The 23752-nt window shown below is 40.2% G+C and overlaps 3 protein-coding genes and 1 long non-coding RNA gene across 6 annotated transcripts in view; 3 read left to right on the forward strand and 1 right to left on the reverse strand.

The window, feature by feature from the left end:
• Positions 1 to 2895: 2895 nt before the first annotated feature.
• The window catches only part of LOC116614322, a 31587-nt gene continuing 10730 nt past the window's right edge, over positions 2896 to 23752 (forward strand). The window contains exons 1-13 of the mRNA XM_048733333.1: positions 2896 to 3024; positions 4698 to 4766; positions 4847 to 4918; positions 8095 to 8166; positions 8810 to 8881; positions 8983 to 9054; positions 9977 to 10048; positions 10339 to 10413; positions 10916 to 11094; positions 11363 to 11503; positions 11916 to 12211; positions 12351 to 13623; positions 13669 to 14049. Of these exons, the coding sequence (XP_048589290.1) occupies positions 8862 to 8881; positions 8983 to 9054; positions 9977 to 10048; positions 10339 to 10413; positions 10916 to 11094; positions 11363 to 11503; positions 11916 to 12211; positions 12351 to 13623; positions 13669 to 14049 (2509 nt within the window). The 5' untranslated portion in view covers positions 2896 to 3024; positions 4698 to 4766; positions 4847 to 4918; positions 8095 to 8166; positions 8810 to 8861. The remainder of the gene's footprint in view (positions 3025 to 4697; positions 4767 to 4846; positions 4919 to 8094; positions 8167 to 8809; positions 8882 to 8982; positions 9055 to 9976; positions 10049 to 10338; positions 10414 to 10915; positions 11095 to 11362; positions 11504 to 11915; positions 12212 to 12350; positions 13624 to 13668; positions 14050 to 23752) is intronic.
• LOC5499072 (protein CfxQ) lies at positions 14988 to 16382 on the forward strand. Its single transcript, XM_001620666.3, has 2 exons — positions 14988 to 15180; positions 15485 to 16382. The coding sequence occupies exons 1-2, from the start codon at positions 15078 to 15080 to the stop codon at positions 16003 to 16005; spliced, it is 624 nt and encodes a 207-aa protein (XP_001620716.3). The 5' UTR covers positions 14988 to 15077; the 3' UTR covers positions 16006 to 16382.
• LOC125573038 lies at positions 16468 to 17679 on the forward strand. The gene is made up of 2 exons (XR_007313926.1): positions 16468 to 16846; positions 17334 to 17679. It is a non-coding gene; the product is annotated as an uncharacterized LOC125573038 (long non-coding RNA).
• On the reverse strand, positions 19312 to 22360 carry LOC5518139. 3 transcript variants are annotated; one of them, XM_048733337.1, is made up of 4 exons: positions 21255 to 21701; positions 20570 to 20679; positions 19904 to 20085; positions 19312 to 19867 (listed from the first exon to the last, which is right to left on the reverse strand). In XM_048733337.1, coding segments are annotated over exons 1-4 (309 nt in total). In that variant the 5' UTR covers positions 21271 to 21701; the 3' UTR covers positions 19312 to 19866. The 3 variants fall into 3 exon arrangements, with proteins under 3 accessions (XP_048589294.1, XP_032218601.2, XP_048589293.1); XM_032362710.2 differs by lacking the exon at positions 21255 to 21701 and adding an exon at positions 21738 to 22360 and having other exon boundaries at positions 19312 to 20085; XM_048733336.1 differs by having other exon boundaries at positions 19312 to 20085.

The following is a 23752-nucleotide window of genomic DNA, read 5'->3' on the forward strand; positions in this document are numbered from 1 at the left end:
GCAGTGGACATGAAAGGGAAAGAAATGCTGTTTTATTTGTAAGTGTTTTCCCAGCCAGCATTTAGTTAGAACTTTTTTCCCAGCCAGCATTTAGTTAGGACTTTTTTCCCAGCCAGCATTTAGATAGGACTTTTTTCCCAGCCAGCATTTAGTTAGGACTTTTTTCCCAGCCAGCATTTAGTTAGGACTTTTTTCCCAGCCAGCATTTAGTTAGGACTTTTTTCCCAGCCAGCATTTAGTTAGGACTTTTTTCCCAGCCAGCATTTAGATAGGACTTTTTTCCCAGCCAGCATTTAGTTAGGACTTTTTTCCCAGCCAGCATTTAGATAGGACTTTTTTCCCAGCCAGCATTTAGTTAGGAATTTTTTCCCAGCCAGCAGTGGTTAGGCGTGTGAACACATGAATAATTGCCCGTATAACCGATCGGGACGATTTTTTTACCAAGCATCCGCTCCAGCGCCCCCAAAAAAGTTGTGTAATATTGCCAACCGCCACACCCGCCACAATTGTAAATAAATCTGCTTTGATACCTAGTCCTTTATGGGAGATTGTGGCTCTGACTTAAAAGTCTATAAACGGTTTCTCCTTTCTTTAAGAGACTATAGGTTCATTAAAGATTCTAGCCGTATGAGGCTGAGATCCGTGATAAGGAGCCAGTTTTTTATAAGAAACTTTAGAAGATTCTGTTAAGCCGGGTGGAACCTCATGACAAAATGTTTAGATTCGTTTATTAGATGCCATGTTTGCCTTAAAACGCATTTTGCCTGTCCGTGAATTCAACACTCGCCGTTATGTATGTTGTGAAATCGCGTAACCGTATCTAAAATGAGTTGCGGATTTCGGCTTAGAAGGTGGCAAGTGAGGAATTTGTTCTCAACGGAAGTAGGCCATCTCTCTAGACACAAACCCTTCTTATAACGAGAGGGTGGCCAGAGGGGAGAATGCGTGTACTGAAAAGTTTCAGTAAGCTATGGACATCAAGGATATTTAAATCCATGAATCTTTCGCCCTTTTATAGACTTCTAATGAAGTAAATAAAGTGCGTAGTGTCTTTGAGATTACACCTTTGCTTGAGCGTTATATGCCGCAGAAATGGATCTACGGAGGACGATATACGCTAGACGTGGTTTATGAGGTGACAAAAACCTTAGGTGACATATTATATGTCTTTGTGGTGGAATTTGTCGTTCTTTAATGTTTCACGTCTATAGGAGCGTTGCTCGACCTGACATAAGCGCTTTCTTTGTGCATGTTAAGTTTCTTAGAGTTATTTAGGACATATCTGCAGTACAGCTCACTCCTGTTTTAATAGATTGCTTAAAATCAAACAGGAAGATTTGAGGCTGCCGGGAATCGCCACTGTAACTCGTAGAATTCAAATGCACTTTGGCTAAATATGGCTTTTTCTGAAGGCTCCCTCATCTTGTCTAAGGTGTCTCCCGATGTCATCGTTTGATGAAAAATCGGCGGGCGGTTATAGCGTTTACAAGACCGGTTTTGGACTCTTCATACTAGATTTTTTTTACAATTATTTTTCAGGCAGCTGAATGATAACAGGATTTCGTACATCGAGGGTGGAGCGTTTAACGCGTGTACCCAGTTACGAACATTGTAAGTTTTACAGGAAAGGGCGGGGAGAGGAATGAATTCGATTGGCGGTAGTGATAATGTTGGTGATGAAGATGATTATAGCAGTGTTGATGGTGGTGTTAATGATGATGCTAGTGGTGGTGATGATGGTGATGATGTTGATGATGGTAATGGAGATGGTGATGGTGATGGTGATTGTGATGGTGGTGGTGTTGATGATGGTGATGATGATGGTGATGGTGATGATCATAGTGATGGTGATGGTGATTGTACTAGTGATGGTGATGGTGATGGTGGTGATACTGGCGGTTGCGATTGCGATGGTTGTAATTGTGATGATTGAGTTGATGGTGATGTTGATGGCTATGGTGATGATGGTGGTGATGTTAATGTTAATGGCGATGGTGGTTATGTTGATGGTGATGGTGAAATTGATGGCTGTGATGATGGTGATTCTGATGATGGTTGTTGATTGTGGTGATTTGGTGATACTGGCGGTTGCGATTTCGATGATTGTGGTGGTGATGGTCGAGATGACGATGGTCATGGTGGTCTTTTGATGATGGCAACGTGATCACATTTAGAAATCCGCTAATCGCTAACCTTTTGTTTGTATTATTTTGAAGGAACCTCTCTACGAACAACATCAGGCGACTTGAGCCCTACACATTTCCCAGCTCATTAAGTGGTAGTCTGTAAGTCATGGGTAAAACAGAGTGTCGCTACTAAGAAAACCTGTTTCTAAGTTTTTTCTTTTTTATTTGTTACATCGATCGTTGTATATTATCGTTATATGTTGACGTTTGAGACTCATATTCTACTGACTGTGTTTAATTGGCAGTGTGTGAGGATTGTTTATTTGCTGATATTTGTCTCTTTGTTGATGCCATTTTTCTAGTGATCTGTCATCTAACAGATTAGAGGAGATCACATACGATGTGACTATCTATGTTTGACAGCATGCTCTTTAGATGGTTTAGAATATTTTAATATTCTTAATAATACTTTAAAGTATTATAATATAAATGCTTCACAATATCAAACACAGCTTAGTTTTATTTACAAACCTACCGTGAATTGTTTGAATTTTGTATTTTTGGTAGTTTTATTGGTTGTGACTCGTCGAAATTGTTTGTGCAGCGATGGTTGTAATATTCAAATAAATTCAAATTCATTCGGATACACCGTATAAGGAGTTTTAACCTTGTCTAATTATTTCCATACTTTTTAGTCAATTGCATGAGATTGACAGGGTGTCAAAACTATATGGGTTTGATGGGAATTATAAACAAATTTGGTGTCGGTCTCGCATACATGTATTCTATGCAAGTCGTCCACCCATATCTTACGTACGGAACTTTATTTTAGGATTTTCTATAACAACACAATTTCCAAGATTGAGCCAAGAGCCTTAGACTTTGGTTACCAGATATTGTAAGTACCTATTTTTGAACGCATAAGAGCACTAAGATCATCTTCAACTACCATTGTCACCAATACAAAATTAAACATGTGACGCGCGCTTCCATGGCCAGCAATACAAATTTAGCCATTTGACGTTACCGTGGCCACCAAGACAAAGTTAAACATGCGACGCACGTAACCGTGGCCACCAATACAAAGTTAGCCATGCGAGGCACGCTACCGTGGCCACCAAATCAAAGTTAACCGTGTGACACGCGCTACCGTGGCCACCAAGACAAAGTTAAACATGTGACGCACGCTACCGTGGCCACTAAGACAAAGTTAAACATGCGACGCACGCTACCGTGGCCACCAATACAACGTTAGCCATGCGAGGCACGCTACCGTGGCCACCAAGACAAAGTTAACCGTGTGACGCGCGCTACCGTGGCCACCAAGAAAAAGTTAAACATGCAACGTGCGCAACCGTGGCCACCAATACAAAGTCTTAAAGTGCGACACACACTACCGTGGCCAAAATACAAAGTTAACCATGTGACGCACGCTACCATGGCCACCAAGACAAAGTTAACCAGGCGACGCGCGCTACCGTGACCACCAAGGCAAAGTTAACCATGCGACGCGCGCTACCGTGGCCACCAAGACAAAGTTAAACATACGACGCACGCTACCGTGGCCACCAATACAAAGTTAACCATGTGACGCGCGCTACCGTGGCCACCAAGACAAATTTAACCGATTGACTCACGCTACCGTTGCCACCAAGACAAAGTTAAGCGTGTGACGTGCGCTACCGTGGCCACCAAGACAAAGTTAACCGTGTGACGCGTGCTACCGTGGCCACCAAGACAAAGTTAAAAGTGTGACGCGCGCTACCGTGGCCACCAATACAAAGTTAACCGTGTGATGCACGCTACCGTGGGCACCAATACAAAGTTAACCGGTTGACGCGCGCTACCGTGGCCACCAAGACAAATTTAACCAATTGACTCACGCTACCGTGGCCACCAAGACAAAGTTAAAAGTGTGACGCGCGCTACCGTGGCCACCAATACAAAGTTAACCGTGTGATGCACGCTACCGTGGCCACCAATACAAAGTTAACCATGTGACGCAGTTTAACCTGGCCACCAAGACAAAGTTAACCAGGCGACGCGCGCTACCATGGCCACCAAGGCAAAGTTAACCATGCGACGCGCGCTACCGTGGCCACCAAGACAAAGTTAACCAGGCGACGCGCGCTTCCGTGACCACCAAGGCCACGTTGACCATGCGACGCTCGCTACCGTGGCCACCAATACAAAGCTTTAAAACAGTTGGTTTTAAGACAATAAAAAGGTGAGAATCGCAGTTTTGTGATTTACATGAACTTTATAACTAAAAGGGTGCTCTTACCCTGTCTGGTTGACAAGTGAAGTTCATGTCAATCAGCTACATTTACCGGATCCCAATTGGTTCCCTCCACAAAACTGTTAAGGTGCTTACCCTAGTGCGCGTCTTACACTGTAAAATGCATCTTTGAAAAGTCTAAATTTACTCTCCTAAGCAGAAGCTGGCAACTATTTACTAGCAACCCACTTCCCTGTTTGTAGGATTACCCCCCCCCCCCTTTTTTTTTCCCAGGAGCTCATCAGGGACGCCAAGCTTAAAAGAAGTGTGTGTTTTTATTTCTCATTATGCAGGGATCTGAGAGTGAATAAACTCACTGACGTCTCAACCGTGCACCCGAAAGGTGCAGAATTATATAGACTGTAAGTCTTCTTAAACTTTTGAAAAACTTTATGAAGGAGACCCTGATCCCCGTTCTCTCATTTCTTTTCTTATTTTTCAGGTTTCTCGGTCAAAACAAAATTACAAAGTTCTCACCAGATATCCTGGTCGGGAGACGCTCACTTCTTTTCCTGTAAGATGTGTTTTTGTGACTGGTCATTATTATGAAGATGATAATGATACGGTGCTAAACTTAATGTTGATGATGAAAGCGGTAGCTAAGTAATGGTGATGATGATGATGATGATGATAGCGGTAGCAAACGTTATGGTGATGATGATAGCGGTACCAAACGCAATGATGATTATGATGATGATAACGGTACCAAACGTAATGGTGATGATGATAGCGGTACCAAAGGGAATGATAATGATAGCGGTAGCAAACGTAATGATGATGATAATGATGATAGCGAAAGCCAACGTAATAATGATGATGGTAGCGGTACCAAATGTAATGGTGATGATGATATCGATACCAAACGTAATGATGATGATGATGATGATGATGATGATGATGATGATGATGATGATGATGATGATGATGATGATGATGATGATGATAGCGGTACCAAACGTAATGATGATGATCGTTTCCCAAATTTTTGTTCCTCTGCCTTTCGTCTCACTTGCAGATTTTAACGGTCAGTCGCACTTGGGATTTTTAGCACTCTAAATGTTCGTGAGGCATTGCTCTTTCGATTTGCATCCAAAAACTAAACTCAAAAGGATATTTTTATTAAAATGAACCGATAATTGTGAACGCGCGTCTCGAAAAATGAGGAACTGTACGTATCGGAACACCGCCTATTTATTCAAATAGGAGAATAACACTTTTCCTTGTCAGAAATCAAACCAATTTGAATGAATGCAGTACAGTATGGCAGTGGTAAACAAATAGTAACGAATGACAAGCATCAACCGAAGACCTGTGGCAACAGCAAAAGGCTGAACTATTGCCAAATATGAACAGGAACACAGGTTCCAAGACTGAGAATTCGTATTAAATTAAAAGTAAATAATCAACTAACAACAAAAACAACAATTCAGAGAGATAAATCCCATCAATACCCGCTGTCGGGTATAGCGGTTATTGCATGAATTCATCAAAAAAACACATCAACTCTGCTTAAAATACACCGTGTACTCCGGATAAGGCGGATATAGCGGGTATTGCATGAATGCATTACTAAAGTACGTTGACTGGGAATACACCTTGTACTCCGGGAATGGCGGGTATGGCGGGTACTTCTACTCTTACTACTACTACTACTACTACTGTTAATATTATTACTATTACTATTACTATTATATAATAATAATAATAATAATAATAATAATAATAATAATAATAATAATAATAATAATAATAATAATAATAATAATAATAATAATAATATCCGATCTTGTGGCGTGATACATTCAGTTTTACTAAATACAAAGAAACATGTCGAAACGCCAAAATTAGAATGACTGTAAGTACATCATGTCCCACCTAGCCTTTCCTGTCCACTAAGTGGCTATCCATGGTGCCGTATTTTCTGTTTGCTCGATTGAGCAACGAGTTGGGGCTCCTCCCTTTTTGGAAATGGAAGTCGGGGTCTCTTAAGATCGAAGTCCACTGTCCGAACCCGTATCTTTTGAGACCAACTTTAAGATACTTTTCCTCTTCGGGCGTAAATAGGAGCGATTTTCTGCGAGCCGGGCACAGTTCTTTCATCAAAAAAGCGTCTTCGCGCTTCTGCTTTGCCGGTAGTTTGCGGGCTGAAGGCTTCATTCTCGCTGCTGGCGGTGTGGAGATTTCTTGAACTTCGTCCGTTGAAGAGCACGACTTCGTGCAGTCGTCTTGATCCTCTGAAGAGTTTGAAAGGTCGGAGAGCCTCGTTAGAACCTCTTTGTCCAGCTTGGTGCCACTGTCGCCATGTAGTTTTTCGAGGCATTCGCGCGCCTTTGTGGCGACTTCGCGTGAACGCTGCTTGCGATAGTGCACTTTGGCGACGTTCGAGCTGTGCTTCTGATCTTCAGAGATGGCGCTTCGATCGGCACTTTTTAGCACTTTGCAGCTAGACGTCTCGACGATTTGTCGGTATCGTGTGGGGTGAACATACTTGCCAGTCGCTTCAAACACAAGTTTGCTCATCAGCTCACCGAGCTTGTTGTGCTGACCCCCGTTTCTCGTAACTAGGACGTACTCACACTTGGGTTTGAGTAGCGGGCGAATGTAGGTTATGTATCCCTCGAGCACACTCATGTTTGTGTCGGTCAGAAGGAGCGAGTCGAAGCCGTACTTGCCCGCTGTTTTGAACATTTTCTGGTCGACAAAACCTCCGTTAGCGACAGCCTCGAAATAGTGGCAGCAGTCTATTGGTTGGGCACGATAAACCAAAATGGCATGCCCAAGCAAGCCTCGGCATGCCCTTGCTTTTGCACAGCTTGTGCGAGTCTAGGCATCGCTTTGAAAGATCATATCTTTTGAGATTGAGAAACAAAACCATAGATGCGGAACTTTTGTTCATGTTTTCGAAAAAGGGAACACCCCACTTCGGTCCATTGTGGCCCTTTTGTTGTTCCTTTTCGCAAAGAAACGGCACCATTTAGGCCAAATCGGTCCCACTGTTCCTATACTTTTAACCACTTAGGAACAGGCGTTCCCTTTTAAGTCTATTAACCGTAGCAAACAGGAACTTTTGTTCTTTTTGAGTGGTGGTTCTCAATTGGGAACGCGTCAAAAAAGGAACTGTTGTTCCTAATTGCATCAATTAGGACCAACAGTTCCTTTGTGGACTTCGAAAAGGGAACATTTTGTTCTTCACTGTACAAACAAGTCCTTTTGTTCCGAAGCGTGCCATTAGCGTTCCGATTCTTCACCTCTAAACGGAACAACCGTTCCGTTAAGTGATAATTTATTCAGTTCCTTTCGCGGATATAGGAACACAACAAAAAACACGCGGAACTGTTTTCGAATTTTAAAACGTCTCGTGTGTAGCTCAATCAAAATAAACCTCAAACGCGAATAGAGCAAGCCCTCATAAACTACCTCAAGCAGTATCACGGTAACTTTGGCGTTCTATCGTTGCGCATACCGAAATTAAATGCAAAATAATCAAATTAGGGAAACGTATATGATGATAGCGGTATCAAACGTAACGATGATGATGATAGCGTTACCAAAAGTGATGATGCTGATTCAGATGGGAGTTTTCATTGTACATGAACATGAAAAATGTCGAGTTTTTATGTCAGATATCAAAGGGAAATCGAAATCCAGTTTGGATTAACGCTAACATTGTTTCATTTTTTCTCTTACCAGGGATATAAGCGACATTGCTCTTGGTAGAATTACTGTAGACCTGTTCAAGGACCTTTATCGTCTTCTTTTGCTGTACGTTTTACCAAAAACAAAACAACCCCCAATGCATGGTTTATTGAAGTTTGGAGTTTCTGCGTCGTTTGTCCTTTTAAGAATGATACTGAAACCAGTTTAGTTATACTGAAACTGTTTTTCTATGATAAAACCAGTTTAGTTACAATGAAACCAGCACTTACATTGAAACAACAACATAGACAACCCGCATAATAATCTACTAGGAACTACGGTGTGGAAAATCCAAGTTGTGCATTATTTTGAACAATTTAACAATACAAAATAAAGCTCTGATAAAATTTACAGCGTTAACAGTAAAACTTGCTCAAAACTGCCTAAATAAGAGATAAAGTTCGAAAAATCAATATGGCGGTAGATTAATCATTTCACAGGAAGGTTCTGGCACATCTCAGAAATGAATATTTTTCAGAATTTTCTTGTTGGCGCAACTCGGACAGCGCACCAGGACTATCAAGTAGGGGTAGTCTAGTTCCGCTTTTAAGTTGCGAAAAGTGGTAGTAGTGGGCTCTGGGAAAGCGTAACTGGACTACCCCGTTCTCGGCTTCCGTAGCTTCCGTACCTCTGAGACTGGTTTTGTTTTCGATGATCCGGATGACACTGTGCTTATGCTAATAAATTATTTTCTTGCTTTATATTAAAGTAATGCCGTGCGAGACAATATTCACCATATTGAGGACTTTGCTTTTCAAGGAATGAAAGACATCGCATACATGTGAGCATCCAATATGTTAGTACTTGTTGACTTGCTTGTGTGAATACAACTTCCTTGTTTATGGTCTAAATCAACTAAAAATTCAAAAAAAATATTTGTAGATTTTTGGACGACAACTATCTGACAAGGATCTCCAAGAATACCTTTGCTGGCCCACAAAGGTTATACACCCTGTGAGTACCGATAGTACAAAAAGTAAGGTTATACACCCTATGAGCAGTACCGATGGTTATACACCCGGTGAGTACCGATGGTTATACACCCTATGAGTACTGATGGTACAAAAAGTAAAGTTATACACCCATGAGTACCGATGGTACAAAAAGTGAGGTTATACACCCTTTGAGTACCGAAAGTACAAAAATAAAGGTTATACACCCTGTGGGTACCGATAGTACAAAAAGTAAGGTCATACATCCTGTGAGTACCGAAAGTACAAAAAGTAAGGTTATACACCCTGTGAGTACCGATAATACAAAAAGTAAGGTTATACACCCTGTGAGTACCGACAATACAAAAAGTAAGGTTATACACCCTGTGAGTACCGATAGTACAAAAAGTAAGGTTATACACCCTGTATGTACCGATAGTACAAAAAGTAAGGTTATACACCCTGTGAGTACCGATAATAAAAAAGTAAGGTTATACACCCTGTGAGTATCGTTGGTACAAAAAGTAAGGTTATACACCCTGTGAGTACCGACGATACAAAAAGTAAGTTTATACACCCTGTGAGAACCGACAGTACAAAAAGTAAGTTTATACACCCTGTGAGTACCGACAATACAAAAAGTAAGTTTATACACCCTGTGAGAACCGACAGTACAAAAAGTAAGGTTATACACCCTGTGAGTACCGATGGTTATACACCCTGTGAGTACCGTTGGTACAAAAAGTAAGGTTATAGACCCTGTGAGTACATATATTACAAAAAGTAAATAGGAAGGTTTTACTTTTTATTTGACATTATTTTCTTACAACCGTGACTTCCTTTCCAAAACGTCTATTATTGACTGACACTAAAGTCAATATCTATTTAAACATAGAAAAGGCAAGCTTTTGGACGAGGGTATGAAAACAAATTCTTTGTTGCAGGACTCTTGTAAACAACCCTATCGAGGTAATAGAGGAAGGTGCTTTTTCGACATTTCACTATCTTGAAACACTGTAAGTACGCTAAAAGGTGATAGGGTAAGATGCTTTTCAGACATGATGATAATGATAATGATAGTGATGATAACTATGATGATGGTGGTGGTGACAGTGATGATGGTGGTGTAGACTGTGACGATGGTGGTGTAAACGGTGACAATGGAGGTGAAGATGACGGTTATGGTGATGATGTTGGTGATGATGACGATGATGATTGTGATGGTTGGATGATGATGGTGGTGGTGATAATGATGACGATGGTGATGATGATGACCCAGCAACCTTGTTCATCTTCATGTTCTTAGGTACCTCGTGGGTTCCAATGTGCAAATAATTGACGTCGGTAGCACGTTCTCGTCGCGTTCTCTCACCATCGCTCTGTGAGTTCTTACAAACAAATAACGGGAGCATTTCACTTCACTACATTACCCTTCATATTCATCAACGTTAATTGAACTAACGCGAGTTGGGACAAAAGAGTTTTGTTCATTTAGGAGATTGGCACAAACAGCTCTTGTCATTTAGTCTCTTTTCATTTTTTTATTTGTATAAATTTATTAGTCTTATTAATAATTTTATCTTATGTTCCCTTTATTCCACAATGTCCTTAAAAAATCACGTAGTTTTTGTGGAATTAGTGGGTAGATTTTGTCCCCTCTGGCAAAATAGGCATATTTAAAAAGCATATTGTACATTGTATATGTAGTCAGAGAAAAAAAACACATGCAGCCCAATAACATTTTTCAGTTAAATTATTTATAGAGACAACATTGACTAAAGATAGTGTATGCGGACCCAATTACTTGAATGATTTTTTATCATTGATCAGTGTTTAATAAGGTTGGCGGTGTCTACTTTGAGTCAACCGAATGCTTTTTGTAGCTTTGCTGGTAAAAATCTGCCAGGTGTGGAAGGAGAAGCTATTACCCGGAGTATCCTTCGCGCTTCTGGCTATGAATGCCCCAGAAAACAATCAGCCTGGGGAACATGTTATCCCTGCACTCAGGGCCAGTACAAAATCGACGGCTCCTACTATGATCAATGCACCGACTGCCCCCCAGGTGAGCAGCTTTTAAAACAATTCTAAGGGGTGGGGGAGGTGGGGATGGTGGTGCGGGGGGTGGTTTGGGTTGGGTTGGGCTACCCTCTCTCTATTTTCTTTCATACGTTAATCTGCTTCAAATATAAAAAGGTGTCAAATAAATAATTGATTGCCGCTTAGGTTTTTCATATCTTTCTTTATCTTGCGCCCTTCACTTTTCCCGACCCCCTGCCTCCTATTAATATAACTGCCAATAGGAACGAAGTTGTCTGCCTTATAAACTCTAGGTGGGTTCTACCAAGATAGTATCGCCCATATCGGGGTGATCTCACATGGCCTGGGCTGCAAACAGTGCCCGGTGGGTGCCTATGTTAGCCCCGCCCTGGCCCCTGGACGAGTGGAGGGCGACTGCTCAGCTTGCCCGGACGGTAAGGCACTCTTGATGTTTTCTTAGGGACACTGGGGAAGGGTAAAGGGGACACCGGGTGAGTTACAGCTAAATTTGCTCAGATGGCGAGTAACTTCATATAAATGAGCTAATGTTGTAGGCCTTTTTTTGATGTGATGGTCCCGTGAACGAATGTAGGGTAATCAGGGTAGACGTCCCCCCTAATAGGTAGGCTTCGATGTCACGCCATCTGGCGATGCATCCAGGCGGGGCTGTTTCAAAGCCTACTATAAATGTTCTCAGATAAGCAAATAGAATATCTAATTTCCCCCCTAGATTTTCTATTTTTTAATCCCAATAAGTTGATGAAATGTTAACCTGTTCAGCCTGTATACATAGCGCCATTTTTATAAAGAATTATTAGAAATTCTTATCATCTATCGAAACTACAGGGACTGATCTGAAGAAGTTCGCGGGTTTCCGCGCCTGCCCTTGCCTACCGGGCTACTTCCGCCTCGATCGGTTTGGAGTGTGTAAGCCCTGTCCATACGGGTACTACTGCTCCAAAGAATCCGTGAACCTGATGCCTGGCTTTTACTGGACTTGGCAACAGCCAAACCATACCCAGGAATACCAGACATTTGCCAGCAAGCTCCAAGAGGAGAGCAAACAGCACGACAGGGACTGGGACTCGTTCAATGGCTCACTTCCGATGGCTTACCGCTGTCCGTTCACGGGCTCGTGTAAGGTAAATTTGATTTGTAAATCTTTAGGTTTATTTTAAAAGTTTTTGTGTTTCTTTTTATCGAAAATTTAAATTGCAAAACAATATTTTATGCGGGGCATTAAACCTCAACTCGAAGCTTTTTAAAACTATTTCCTTTCAGGGTGATTTCAACGCGACGTGTTCCCATGGTTACGAGGGTGTGCTGTGTGCCGCATGCAGTCGAGGCTATTACCGGATGTTCTCTGGCTGCAACAAGTGTCCAACGACACCGCTGGTCATCACTCAGTTTGTGGGCGTCTTCCTCGTTCTCGCTCTCTTCGCCGTTGTGGTCATACTCAACAGGAAGAAATCACGTGACGAGAACCGCTCGCAGACTGATCAACTTTTCGGTAGCCTGAAGATCGTTATTGGGTTCTATCAGATTCTGAGTGAAACTTTGAACGCGTACTCGTATATTCAGTGGCCCAAAGAGCTCTTGACGATCATGAAGTACGCCGATGTGCTGCAGTTGAACATCTTCACCATCGCGCCCATCGAGTGCATCAGTGATAAGCTGAAGGTGGATCCATACTCGGGTCTGCTGGGGTACGTCATGATGGACTGCGCCGTCATCTTTACGGCCTTCTTCTACTACAACGTCAGAAAGATGGTCCTTACAAGAAGATGCCATCACGACGCCAAGGACACACTCTTCGATTGCAAAGCCAACTGCTATCAAGCTGTGTTCCTTTTTCTGTTCATCACTTACCCTGCTGCCTGCACCAAGATCTTCCAAACACTTCCGGCCGGATGTCAGGAGGTCTGTGATAACACAGGTGCCTGTAAGTCGTACTTCCGGTCGGATTACGCAGTGGAGTGTTTCAGTGAGCAGCACAACAAGTTCTTATACTTTGTTTACGCGTCTTTGATTATTCCTCTACTGTTCCCTATGATTTGCGCCTTCTTGTTGTGGCAACATTGCAGCGAGAAACACTACATCGGTACGTTCGCGGGTCTGAAGAAGAAAATTAACAAAATGAGAGGTAAGTCTAGGAGAATTGCTATTACAAGCCTGAAAGTGACACCGGGAGAAGACAGCAGCGTTGCTATGACAAGTCTCAGGGAGAAGACTCGAGAAGACAGGAGCATTGATATTACAAGCCTGAAGGAGACACCGAGAGAAGACAGAGCCATTGATATTAAAAGCCAGAAGGAGACACCGAGAGAAGACAGAGCCATTGATATTAAAAGCCAGAAGAAGACACCGGGAGAAGACAGGAGCATTGATATTACAAGCCTGAAGGAGACACCGAGAGAAGACAGAGCCATTGATAATAAAAGCCTGAAGGAGACACCGAGAGACGACAGAGCCATTGATATTAAAAGCCAGAAGGAGACACCGAGAGAAGACAGAGCCATTGATATTAAAAGCCAGAAGGAGACACCGGGAGATGGCAGGGCCATTGATATTACCAGCCTGAAGGAGACACCAAGAGAAGATGCCATCAAAAAAGGGCTTCGCTTCATGTACGAGAACTACACCAAGGACTGCTGGTACTGGGAGATCATCGAGCTACTGCGGAAGGTCACCTTGACATCCCTACTTGCCTACTACGGTCAAGATAACCCCTTTTACCTCGGCACCTCCGCCGTACTGTCCGGTCTCTACGCCGTGTTTTTCGCTAATCAGAAGCCCATTCGATACGTGTTTGAGTATTGGCTGCACCTCGGATCACTAGTAGCGGTGATGGCGACCCAGCTGATGGGTATGGTCCTGAGGATTCCTGGCGAAGACGCGTCCGTGGACCAGGAAGCGGACCAGCTTGGTGTCATCATTCTGCTGATATTTGCCAATCTGTTCGTCATCTTCATGATCCTTGGTAAGCTCATTGTTATTATAATTATTATTATTGGCTTTGGGTTTGTTTTTACTTGAGGGGCTTGATGTGAGAAATTGATATATATATATATATATATATATATATATATATCAATTATATATGTATATATATATATACATATGATATATATATATATATATATATATATATATATATATATATATAGAATAAAAAAGCCCAAACTCTCGCGATCTCGTACCAGAACAATGAATACAAAGGCAGAGTCGATTTCCAGTTTTTGGTGTATTATATATATATATATATATATATATATATATATATATATATATATATATATATATATATATATATATATATATATATATATATATATATATGTGTGTGTGTCATATGTAAAAACGGTAACACGCAAAATATCGTTTATTCATAGCGTAAATGACTGCTTCTTCATATGAAAAAACGGTATTTTTCGAAATATATATATATTTGGGAAAATACCGTTTTTTCATATGAAAAAAACGGTAGCAGCGATATATATTAGCGACCGCGTGTACACTGGGCCTAGCGTTCGACTACAGCGGTTAGAGGCTGTTTAATCGATATTCTCTTGAAAATTCCAGTTTCTTCCCATGTGAAGAAAGCGGCAATCGTTCGAGATGGAAAAGCTTGCTAAGGATTTAAATAGACTGTTTATGGAATTATCGCTTGAAGCGAAGAATGACTCTAGATGATTCACGCGTCAACCATGCTTTAAACATGCGATAATAATAGTTTAGAATTTGCTCACAAATGAAGCCTGAATTCGTATTAGATCATTGAAATCAATTCTCCAATCATAGCCTGCGTAGCTTGCAGTTTGATAGAGCTTTAAATCAGTTTTATTGTCCGGTACTTGTACTTTGTTTTTTTTTTTTTTTGGGGGGGGGGGGGCGCGTATCACTAAGTTGAACTCTTGACCTAGCGCTAACGCGGACACATAAATATAAGTATCTGCTCCCCTAAAGGAGCAGATACTACGATGGGCAAAGTCAGTGGTAGCGGACAACATGCGAGCAAAGAGGGGGTTGAAGAAGGCAAAGGAAACGTACCATATGATGTTTGTGGGGAATCCAGGAACTGGAAAAACCACAATGGCCAGGATGATGGCAGGTAAGGATCTTTGGAACTACTTAGCCATGTTCTGCATGTTTTTATTACATTAAAAGTGATATTTTCATTTATTTAATGTTCCTTTCCTTTATCAGTTTGTAGAAGTGCCATGACAACAAAAAACGAATCCATGCGCGATGTCATAATGTTATTCAACAATAAGATTTCACGAGTAACTTATGCTATGATTTTGGGTCTTGGGTAATCAAATTTCTAGCACTAACAAAAGCATATTGACATGCCAGTATGCACGTGCCGTGTTTAGACGTGTTAAAAATATAAACATTTTTTTCTCTATTTTTAGGCATTCTACACGAGGCTGGCGTGATTAAACGCAACAAAGTAATCGAGGTCCAGCGAACGGCCCTTGTCGGACGGTACATTGGGGAAACCGGCACGAAGACAAAAGGAGAAATCGACCGGGCGAAAGGCGGTGTGCTTTTTATTGATGAAGCATACCGCCTGTCGTCCGAGGCTGATAGAGATTACGGAAGAGAAGCGGCAGAGACCCTCATGGAGGAGATGGAGTCTGGCGACCCGGTCATGATCTTCGCGGGGTACCCTACCGAAATGGACACCTTCGCGAGCATAAATCCGGGATCCGCCAGACGGGTGCGGTCGACATTCATCTTTCCCGATTATACCTCAGCCGAATTGGCTGAGATATTTTTGGGAAAGGTGAAGAAGGAAGGGTTCGACACCCAAGTTAGCGGGGATGAGTTGGCTACCCTCTTCGTGGAGAAGTTCGATAGTGAGCAGCGAAGCCAACTGAACGCCGTATTAAATGACATTAGCTGGCATTCAAGCCACCTGAAAAGTAGGTGAGGGTGATCAGTCTATCTTTTAAGGGTATAAAATGTCTACCAATACCTATCCCTTACGGGAATTTTTTTTCGATTCTGCTATCTCTTAGGGTATAAAAGTCGAACAAATTCTATTTCTTAGTGGTAGTGGGGATTAAGATGGAAACCAAATCAAAGTCGCAAAATATGACAACGTTTCGGACTTTTATCCAGCCCTTCTTCAGGGGTTGAGTGCTATCCCCTTAAAGTGTTTCTGAAGCGAAAATCGTGTCAGGCTGTTCTTAGGCTTATTATAAAATTCAATCTTCGCTTAATATTGTAAAAGAAAAATCAAAATAAAAGATTATGAGGAACATGATGCAATTATTCTTCAAAGAGAGGTAACAACTGCGACAAAAATACAGCGAAATTACGTCATAGGCACCCCCCCCCCCCCCCGTGTTTCGTCACACGGCTGCTTACTAAGCTGAAGAAGCCATTTTGAATCGATTATTGACCGAAAAGTTCACTAGTTCTCTAGTTCACTAGTTCTCTAGTTCTCTTCTCTAGTTCACTAGTTCTAGTTCTCGATTATTGACCGAAAAGTTCACTAGTTCACTAGCTCTACTATTTGTTGCGTTTATATTCTTACAATGTCTGATTACAACAAATAGTCTAGTAAAGGGTCATATAAAACTCTTCGGGAGGCAACAGGAGCGAATTTGGATCGAAAGGAGCAGTTCATTCCCTTGGAGCTGAACGGGTGAGAGTCGTTTGCACGATGCAGGGAGAAATGAGTTGATTACAAAATGATCTGTTGGATCTACCTTGGGAGAGGATAAGCACGGCTTCCAGGGCAGTTTTTCAGAAGTCTAAAACTTGTGGTGAGTTTATGTTTCTGTACTCGAGCTGTGATCTGGATGCAAGTAAATACGATAATACGCTCAACGAAGCTGCACTTTTTAGCTGGTTTTCAGAAAGAATCCGAAAAGAAATCATACATCACATCATAAATTTACCTTCTATTTTGTATTTAACAAAATAAAGGCAATTTATTCAACTAGCAAAACATAATTGTGAAACATAATCCATCTAGTTATGAAAAAGTCAAAATGGGGACTTATAATTTACTTAACTTAAGTTATATATGTAAAGTATTTTATACCGTTTTGTAATAAAAAACAATGCACTGTATTTAAATAGCAAAACGTTATTGTGAAACCTAATCCATATAGTTCAGGTGGAATGAGGATTCTGTTGACTTGGATAATTTGGTAGGATCCATAATTTCTTATCTAAAAATACTTATCAGAGTTATCATGTTGACTTTTATAATTTTCTTTTTTTAGATAATGACTCTCTCTTTTGCAGTTTTGCAGATGCTGGGCTTCTGTTGATGTGCACTTGAGGGCCCTGAGATAGAGTATTAACAAACATTCCTTAATTTTGTAAGAATCATTGAGAGGCACAGTTAATGCTACAGGGTACTGTACTCGATTTTAAGTCAACATCAGCTTGGTTTATGTGAGGGACTCATCTTCATTAGTTTTCATCAAATAATACAGTGAATACAAAGCAAAGAGACACTGGCCAAATATACAAGCTTCAGTGATATTGCTCTCATTTCATCTTCATAATAATGGACATTGCACTTGCCATGTCCATTACAAACTCACCATGATTGTGCATTGCGTAAAATTAAAGGTTTACTCACTCATTTCAAATTTAAGTTGCTCAGAAAACCTTAGATTGGCTGTACAGCATGCATACCCCTTATCCTTAGCATAGTCTTGTGCAAAATGTTCTTGATTGAGAATATCCACAAGATTATTGATTCCAATATTTATTCACCTTGGGAAGCAGTGACTCCAATTTATAGAAGGCTGCTTGTTTGATACCAAGTCACAAATGTGACCATGAATAGTCACTAACTCTTGAGTGTCTAGCTAGTGTATGTGCATTAGTCTGTTATACAATAAGCTTTTATTTTCAAGCTGATAACAGTCAATTCAGGCTTCAATTCATTTAAATTTTAATTTTGTGACTGAAAAGTTCTTTTTTTTTATCCTTGACATCTGCATTTTGTCTTTGATTAGCTAGAAATACTATTATTTTTTTAACTGGATCACTGTTTTCATTTCTTGTTTTCTTTCACCATTGCTGATGACTCTACATGGCGCTTTGGGGTATTTGAAACTTATCTCTTGGTTGCACTTCGTTAGCTTCTAACTTCAACCTTGTGAAGGGGGGCAATGGCAAAAATGGTTTTATTAAAAAAAACAACCTACTGCTAATAGTATAGATACAAGAGAAGAAATGATTTGCATACTGTTCTATGAAAAGTTGAGGGCGAGGGTCAACATGATGGATTAAATTTTTTTTCACCCGACAGCAAGCTTAGCCATGGTGGACTAGCAGCAAAGTAAGGCTAGGTAACTCTCTATAGCCTTCTTTCTCCATCTAAGGTGCACTTTGGGGTGGACCGCTGTCCTAATCTCTGAGATTTTGTATTAAAACATAAAAAAGGACATTGGATCTCTATTCCATGAAATCCTTATACTAACCACCCTGGAAACACTTGATCCCCCTAGTTGTAGCCAATAAAAATAGTTTGATTTAGCAGCAGGGCTTTAGCTTAGAACAAGGGGGAGGAAACTCTCCCCTGTTCATCCAAATGGACAAACATGAAAAAATGTGCCCCCCCCCCCCCAACACCACAAAATACTAGGGATCAATGATGTTTCATGACTGAAATTATCATCCAAATCCTAGGAAAATCGAACTCAGTTTGAGTTGATATAGTTCGAGTTATCTGGGCCCCTACCTTTCAAATAAAAACAATGGAATTGCACGTTTCACTGGACGAAAAAACGGATTTGCAGATATAGTAAATATGTTTTGCAACTATGGTAAAGTCCATATTTACTCGCCTTTACTCAAATACAAATCTAGAATTTGCTTTATATTTGGCACCAAGACAAACCAAGTGAAGGCCGATTTTACTTCATATTTGCTAATATATCAAAAACAGTGCAAAGAACGGATTTGCAGTTCTATTCACGCACCGGTAAATACGATAGCAAATGTTATGTTTTCGTCATGTTTGCTTGCATTTGCTCATGATGCAAAGAGTGTATATTCATTATATTTACTACTACAGCAAGGGTCACTTTTGCAAATTATTTGCCCATCAAAAAACATCTTTGCAAATTTGCCTTTTGCACGGCGTGCGAATGTTACCAATTAATACATTTGTTCTAAATTTGCAGTTAGGACAAACCAATAGATCCCATCTGCCCCTTCCCACAAAATATGTTAAGATATATATACAGAGAGACCAACAAGCATATCTACTGAAATCCTTTATTTCATGTATTTTCTGTAATCAGTAAAACATAATCGGTATTTATACATTTGGTTTGGTCCAATAAGTGTATATTTCAAAATAAATAAATTACTATAAACATTATTTTATCAGCTCTTGGTCAAAGTAATAATTCTTTGAATATTATTCTTTCAATATTTTAAATAAATCACATCTCCTTTATATAATAAATTGTAGCCTCATCTACTGTTTTTCGAGGAAAATAGTTCAATAATAAATCTGAATACTCATGAACTTGTTGTAATAAAAATCGTTGTGAATTTGTAAATCAAAGTCGATCACTATATGCTTCAACAATAACATTTTTTGTGCCAACGCACAAGTCCATCATTCATAGCAAAATAGAGAAGATGGTGCTAATTCGAAAAGAATAGCTTGCATGTAGACAACCTAAAGCTGATGCTTCACAGCCCAATCGGGAGCATCAATTGGTGCAGTTCTTTTCGAATTAGCACCATCTTTCCTCCTGAACATCATGTTTGTGCTTCTCTGGCCCCTGCCCTTTCTAACTTTTTTTTCTAAGTAGGCCATCAATGAATCGGCCTCCTCACTCCTCCATGGAAGCTTATGCTTGTAAAGCAGTTTAGGTGCTTCCTCGTCAGACCCCTCATTTTCTCCATCAGACCCTGTGTGCTCCGAGGACATATAGCCCACAGACATGATTTCAAAGTATTTCCCTTTTCTCTCCTCGTTGATGCTGGAGCTTTCCCTCAAGGTCTTTTTTCGTAGCGTTGTTTTCTACAAAAAGAGAAGAGAAACAAATGTATTTGATTTTCTGAATATTGTGAGTTGTTGTCCAGGGAATTCTTGCCTTTTTGAATCATGCATTAAAAATTGAGATTTGGACCTTGACTATATAAACTGAATCACAAGAGTACCTTGTTTTCATGTGACTGTGAAATAGATACTAACCAATACCTACTGCTATACACAATGAAGGTAATTTTTATTGTATTTTCCTTTTCACTCTTTACTAGTAGACACTATTAAACACTGTTTATTAGTAGTTTTTGTTTCAAAGTCCGATGAATACCACTCTAAGGGGCCATTTACATAGACTAGGGTTCCTCGGGGAGGGGGGGGATTTGGATTTGATAATTGGTAGAAATATCTAGCAAAAGTCTGGCAATGGGATAAGAGACCAACATCTCAGAGGATTAAGGTCTTCATAATTATTTATGCCATAGCTATCACATCAATCATTAGTTTTAGTCATACTCACTGTGTTAAGCCGGCTGCGCTTTCTCTGCCTGTTTAAGGTGGCATCATAACTGTCATTTGCTTTTGTGACATGCTCCCTCTTTTTAGTTCTGAAATGGACATGCATTGCAGCTGAAAAAGAAAAAAAGGGAATTTGTCATCAGGGGCAGATGCAGGATTTTTCCATAGGGGTGGTTGCAGTACTAATTTGAACTGGTGGGGAGTATAATGGATCATTGATTAAATGGGTATCATCATGGGTATATGTATGGTGGATGTGTGCCTCTGGTCATGAGTCAAGGTTAGTAGCGAAAGACCTGTGAGGAAGCAGATGATTTTGCCTTCAATCTAAACAGTTTGGTTTCTTAACAATATCCAGGGTCCAGAATAAGCTTTTGAAAAAGGTTGTCTGCTGAGATAAACGGTCATACTCACTGTGGACGAATCATGCTTCATTTGCAAACTTTATTAGATCTGAGATCAGCTTTTCTGATCTCAGCGGTGGTTAACTGCTGGTACCTGCCTTCTAATGAAACCCTTGATATTGATTGCTTATATTGATTATGTTGACTGACTTTGAATTAAGTGTCATCCTTTTTTCGAACCAAAGCATAAAATACTGGACAACTAAAACTTATAGTAAAAAGACACAATAAAAAATGCAATATTTCTTAGAGATTTTCCGCTGAAAAAGGTTGTTTTCTTACCATTGAAAATCATCATTCTATATCTGGTTGCATTTGTTGTGTTTTTTTTTTCTGGGGTAGCATTATCTTAGGAAAAAACAACAATAATTATAACAACAATTGATTTGGTATTTGAAATCTAGGCTGACAATATTGGCATTGTTCTGTGATTAATTATTCTTAATGATTACCAGAAAAATAAAGAGATGCCAAGCAATGTACTAGCTCAATAACAACCGAGCATAATCTTAAAAAAAAACATTGATTTGTATAAAATACAATTCAATAAAACAAGTGCTTCATGTGAAGAATATAAGATTTCTCCGCTGGCCAGATAAGATAGAACCGAAGGCTCTTTAGCGTACGGCGGAACGCTGATTCGAATCGAATGATAGACACTACTCAAAGAGGAAAAAGATCACCTAAACTCGAAAGGTTGCCCTTAAAGACAAAAAATAATCAAGAAACGAATAACAAGAACTGGTTCCGATCAGTTAGGCTTACCTGAAAGTCTCTGAGGCTCCCTTTCGGCGAGAATTTCAGCGAGTTCTGTCTTCACTGTTGAATTCTCACCTCACGCACGCAGTCGCTGATTTCCCGCATTTAAAGCTCTGTTTTCCCTCCAAACTTGAAGGTTATGTGGTCAACATGTTTTCATTGGTAGGCTTCGCCATTCGATTTGATGTCATTGAAAGAAATAGCGAATCTTTTGGCGTGGATTTAGAGAGAAGTTAGATGAACCAAAGTCACACTTCTAAACACGCTATGCGAATAGCCCGCCGTGGTAGTCACGTGAAGGGAAAACAATAGATACGCTTGCGCGTCACTTCCTCTCGCATATGACTGACTTCCTCTCCGCCGGTGAAGCTGTTATTATTACTGTTAAAGGCAAAGTAATCCTAAAATAATGCGAATATCAATTTTTCACCGCTTTTTCTTTCTGCTAAAATACAAATCACTTGGTTAAACAAGAAACCGAATATTCTTAAAGCTATTTATATGCGTTTCATAAAACGTTCCTGATATTAGCCAAAAAATATTATGTTTAGAAACTAAATTAACTTCTAAACTACGGAAAATATTTTCTAAGTCCAACGAATATGATGAAATTTAGAACTAATGAAAGACACTTAAGACCAGCGGTCTGAGTTCGTCGAGATTTCTCGGAAAAATGATGTTTGGGCGCCCTAGCTCAAAACTAAACTGGTAATAGGTATGGTTGACCTCAGTATACTGTGAAAGTTTGAAGCAATTTGGATAAATATTTTTGGCGATAGAAGCCGAAAAGTAATTTTTCGTCTCCCGCACCCGGATTTGAGACAATTTCGTGGTTGTTAGAAAAAGACTAAAAACCGGTTTGCAACGAGTGATAAAACATTTGCAGCTTATATAAACCTAAAGAATAGATAATAAGGATTTCCCAGGCTGAAAGATAAGCTGTTCTGTCAGCACCTTATTATTTTACGCGATTTTATTTTATTTTATGTTTTTAGATGACTTTAAAAAGCCTTGAAATGATCGTGTAATATCGCCGATGAGATGTGGATTTGGCAAAAATGATTGCATTCATCGAAAAGAACATCATTTCTACTTTTGATATGTGAAATAAAATTTAGGGGCAAATAAAATCCGACTTTTTTACAAGCCGAAATATGACCCCCACTTGACCCTAATTATAAACAAATGCCGACTACTGTATCGGGTTTTCCGCATTCAAACAACGCCTTCAAATCTCCAGAAAAACAAGAAAGAGCGCTCAAATCAAAAGAAATATACTGTCGGCAATACTAAAATTTAATGGTAATAATTTCATAGCATTTATTGCATTAAATTGCGATTTTTAGGCTCGCGTGATACTATTTTGTTTGCTGCCATGCATAGCGTGACAAACAAAGCGACAAGCATAAAATACCTCACCATGACTGCAATACTTAAATAAATACTCCCTATACACATGTATATATAGCTTACGCTAGTAATGGGAGGGTTGGTCAGCTTTAAAGCCGGCGTAGGTGCGAAGGCACCTTTAGCTGCCTGATGGCCGGCAGAGCGGCTGTTTTAAATGCCTCTAGGGTTACTTGATTGACAACGTTACTTGGAAGTAAGTTCCAGATTCTTATAGCTCTTGGAAAAAAGGAATAATTATAGGATAGAATATTAGACTGTAGTTGCAAAAAACTATGGTTATGCCTCCTAGTGACTCTATATGACGGTTGAGAAACAGAAGTAGGGAGAGGGCAGGCCACAAGGTTGTTATAGAATTTAAACATTAGAACTGACTGGTGGAATAGTCTTCTAGTTTCAAGCGTATCCCATTTTAGTTGGTTCACAAGCTCTGTGGAGCTAGCTTGGAAACTATAGTTGTTTGTTACAAATCTGGCTGCGTTCTTTTGTACTTGTTCTAATCTATTTACGTCTGTGTCTGTATAAGGGCTCCATGCCGCTGAGGCATATTCCAGTGATGGTCGTACGAGCGATAAATAAGCACGTTCTTTTACTGCAGGCTCGCAGGGTTTCAA

This window comes from Nematostella vectensis, chromosome 10 (assembly GCF_932526225.1).
Source record: "Nematostella vectensis chromosome 10, jaNemVect1.1, whole genome shotgun sequence".
Taxonomy (NCBI): Eukaryota; Metazoa; Cnidaria; class Anthozoa; order Actiniaria; family Edwardsiidae; genus Nematostella; species Nematostella vectensis.

Coding starts and splice junctions, on each gene's coding strand:
- LOC5499072 (XM_001620666.3), top strand. CDS start 15,078: ATGCGAGCAAAGAGGGGGTTGAAGAAGGCAAAGGAAACGTACCATATG. Junction 15,181..15,484: donor AATGGCCAGGATGATGGCAG/GTAAGGATCTTT, acceptor CTCTATTTTTAG/GCATTCTACACGAGGCTGGC.
- LOC5518139 (XM_048733336.1), bottom strand. Junction 20,086..20,569: donor AGCGCAGCCGGCTTAACACA/GTGAGTATGACT, acceptor CTCTTTTTGTAG/AAAACAACGCTACGAAAAAA.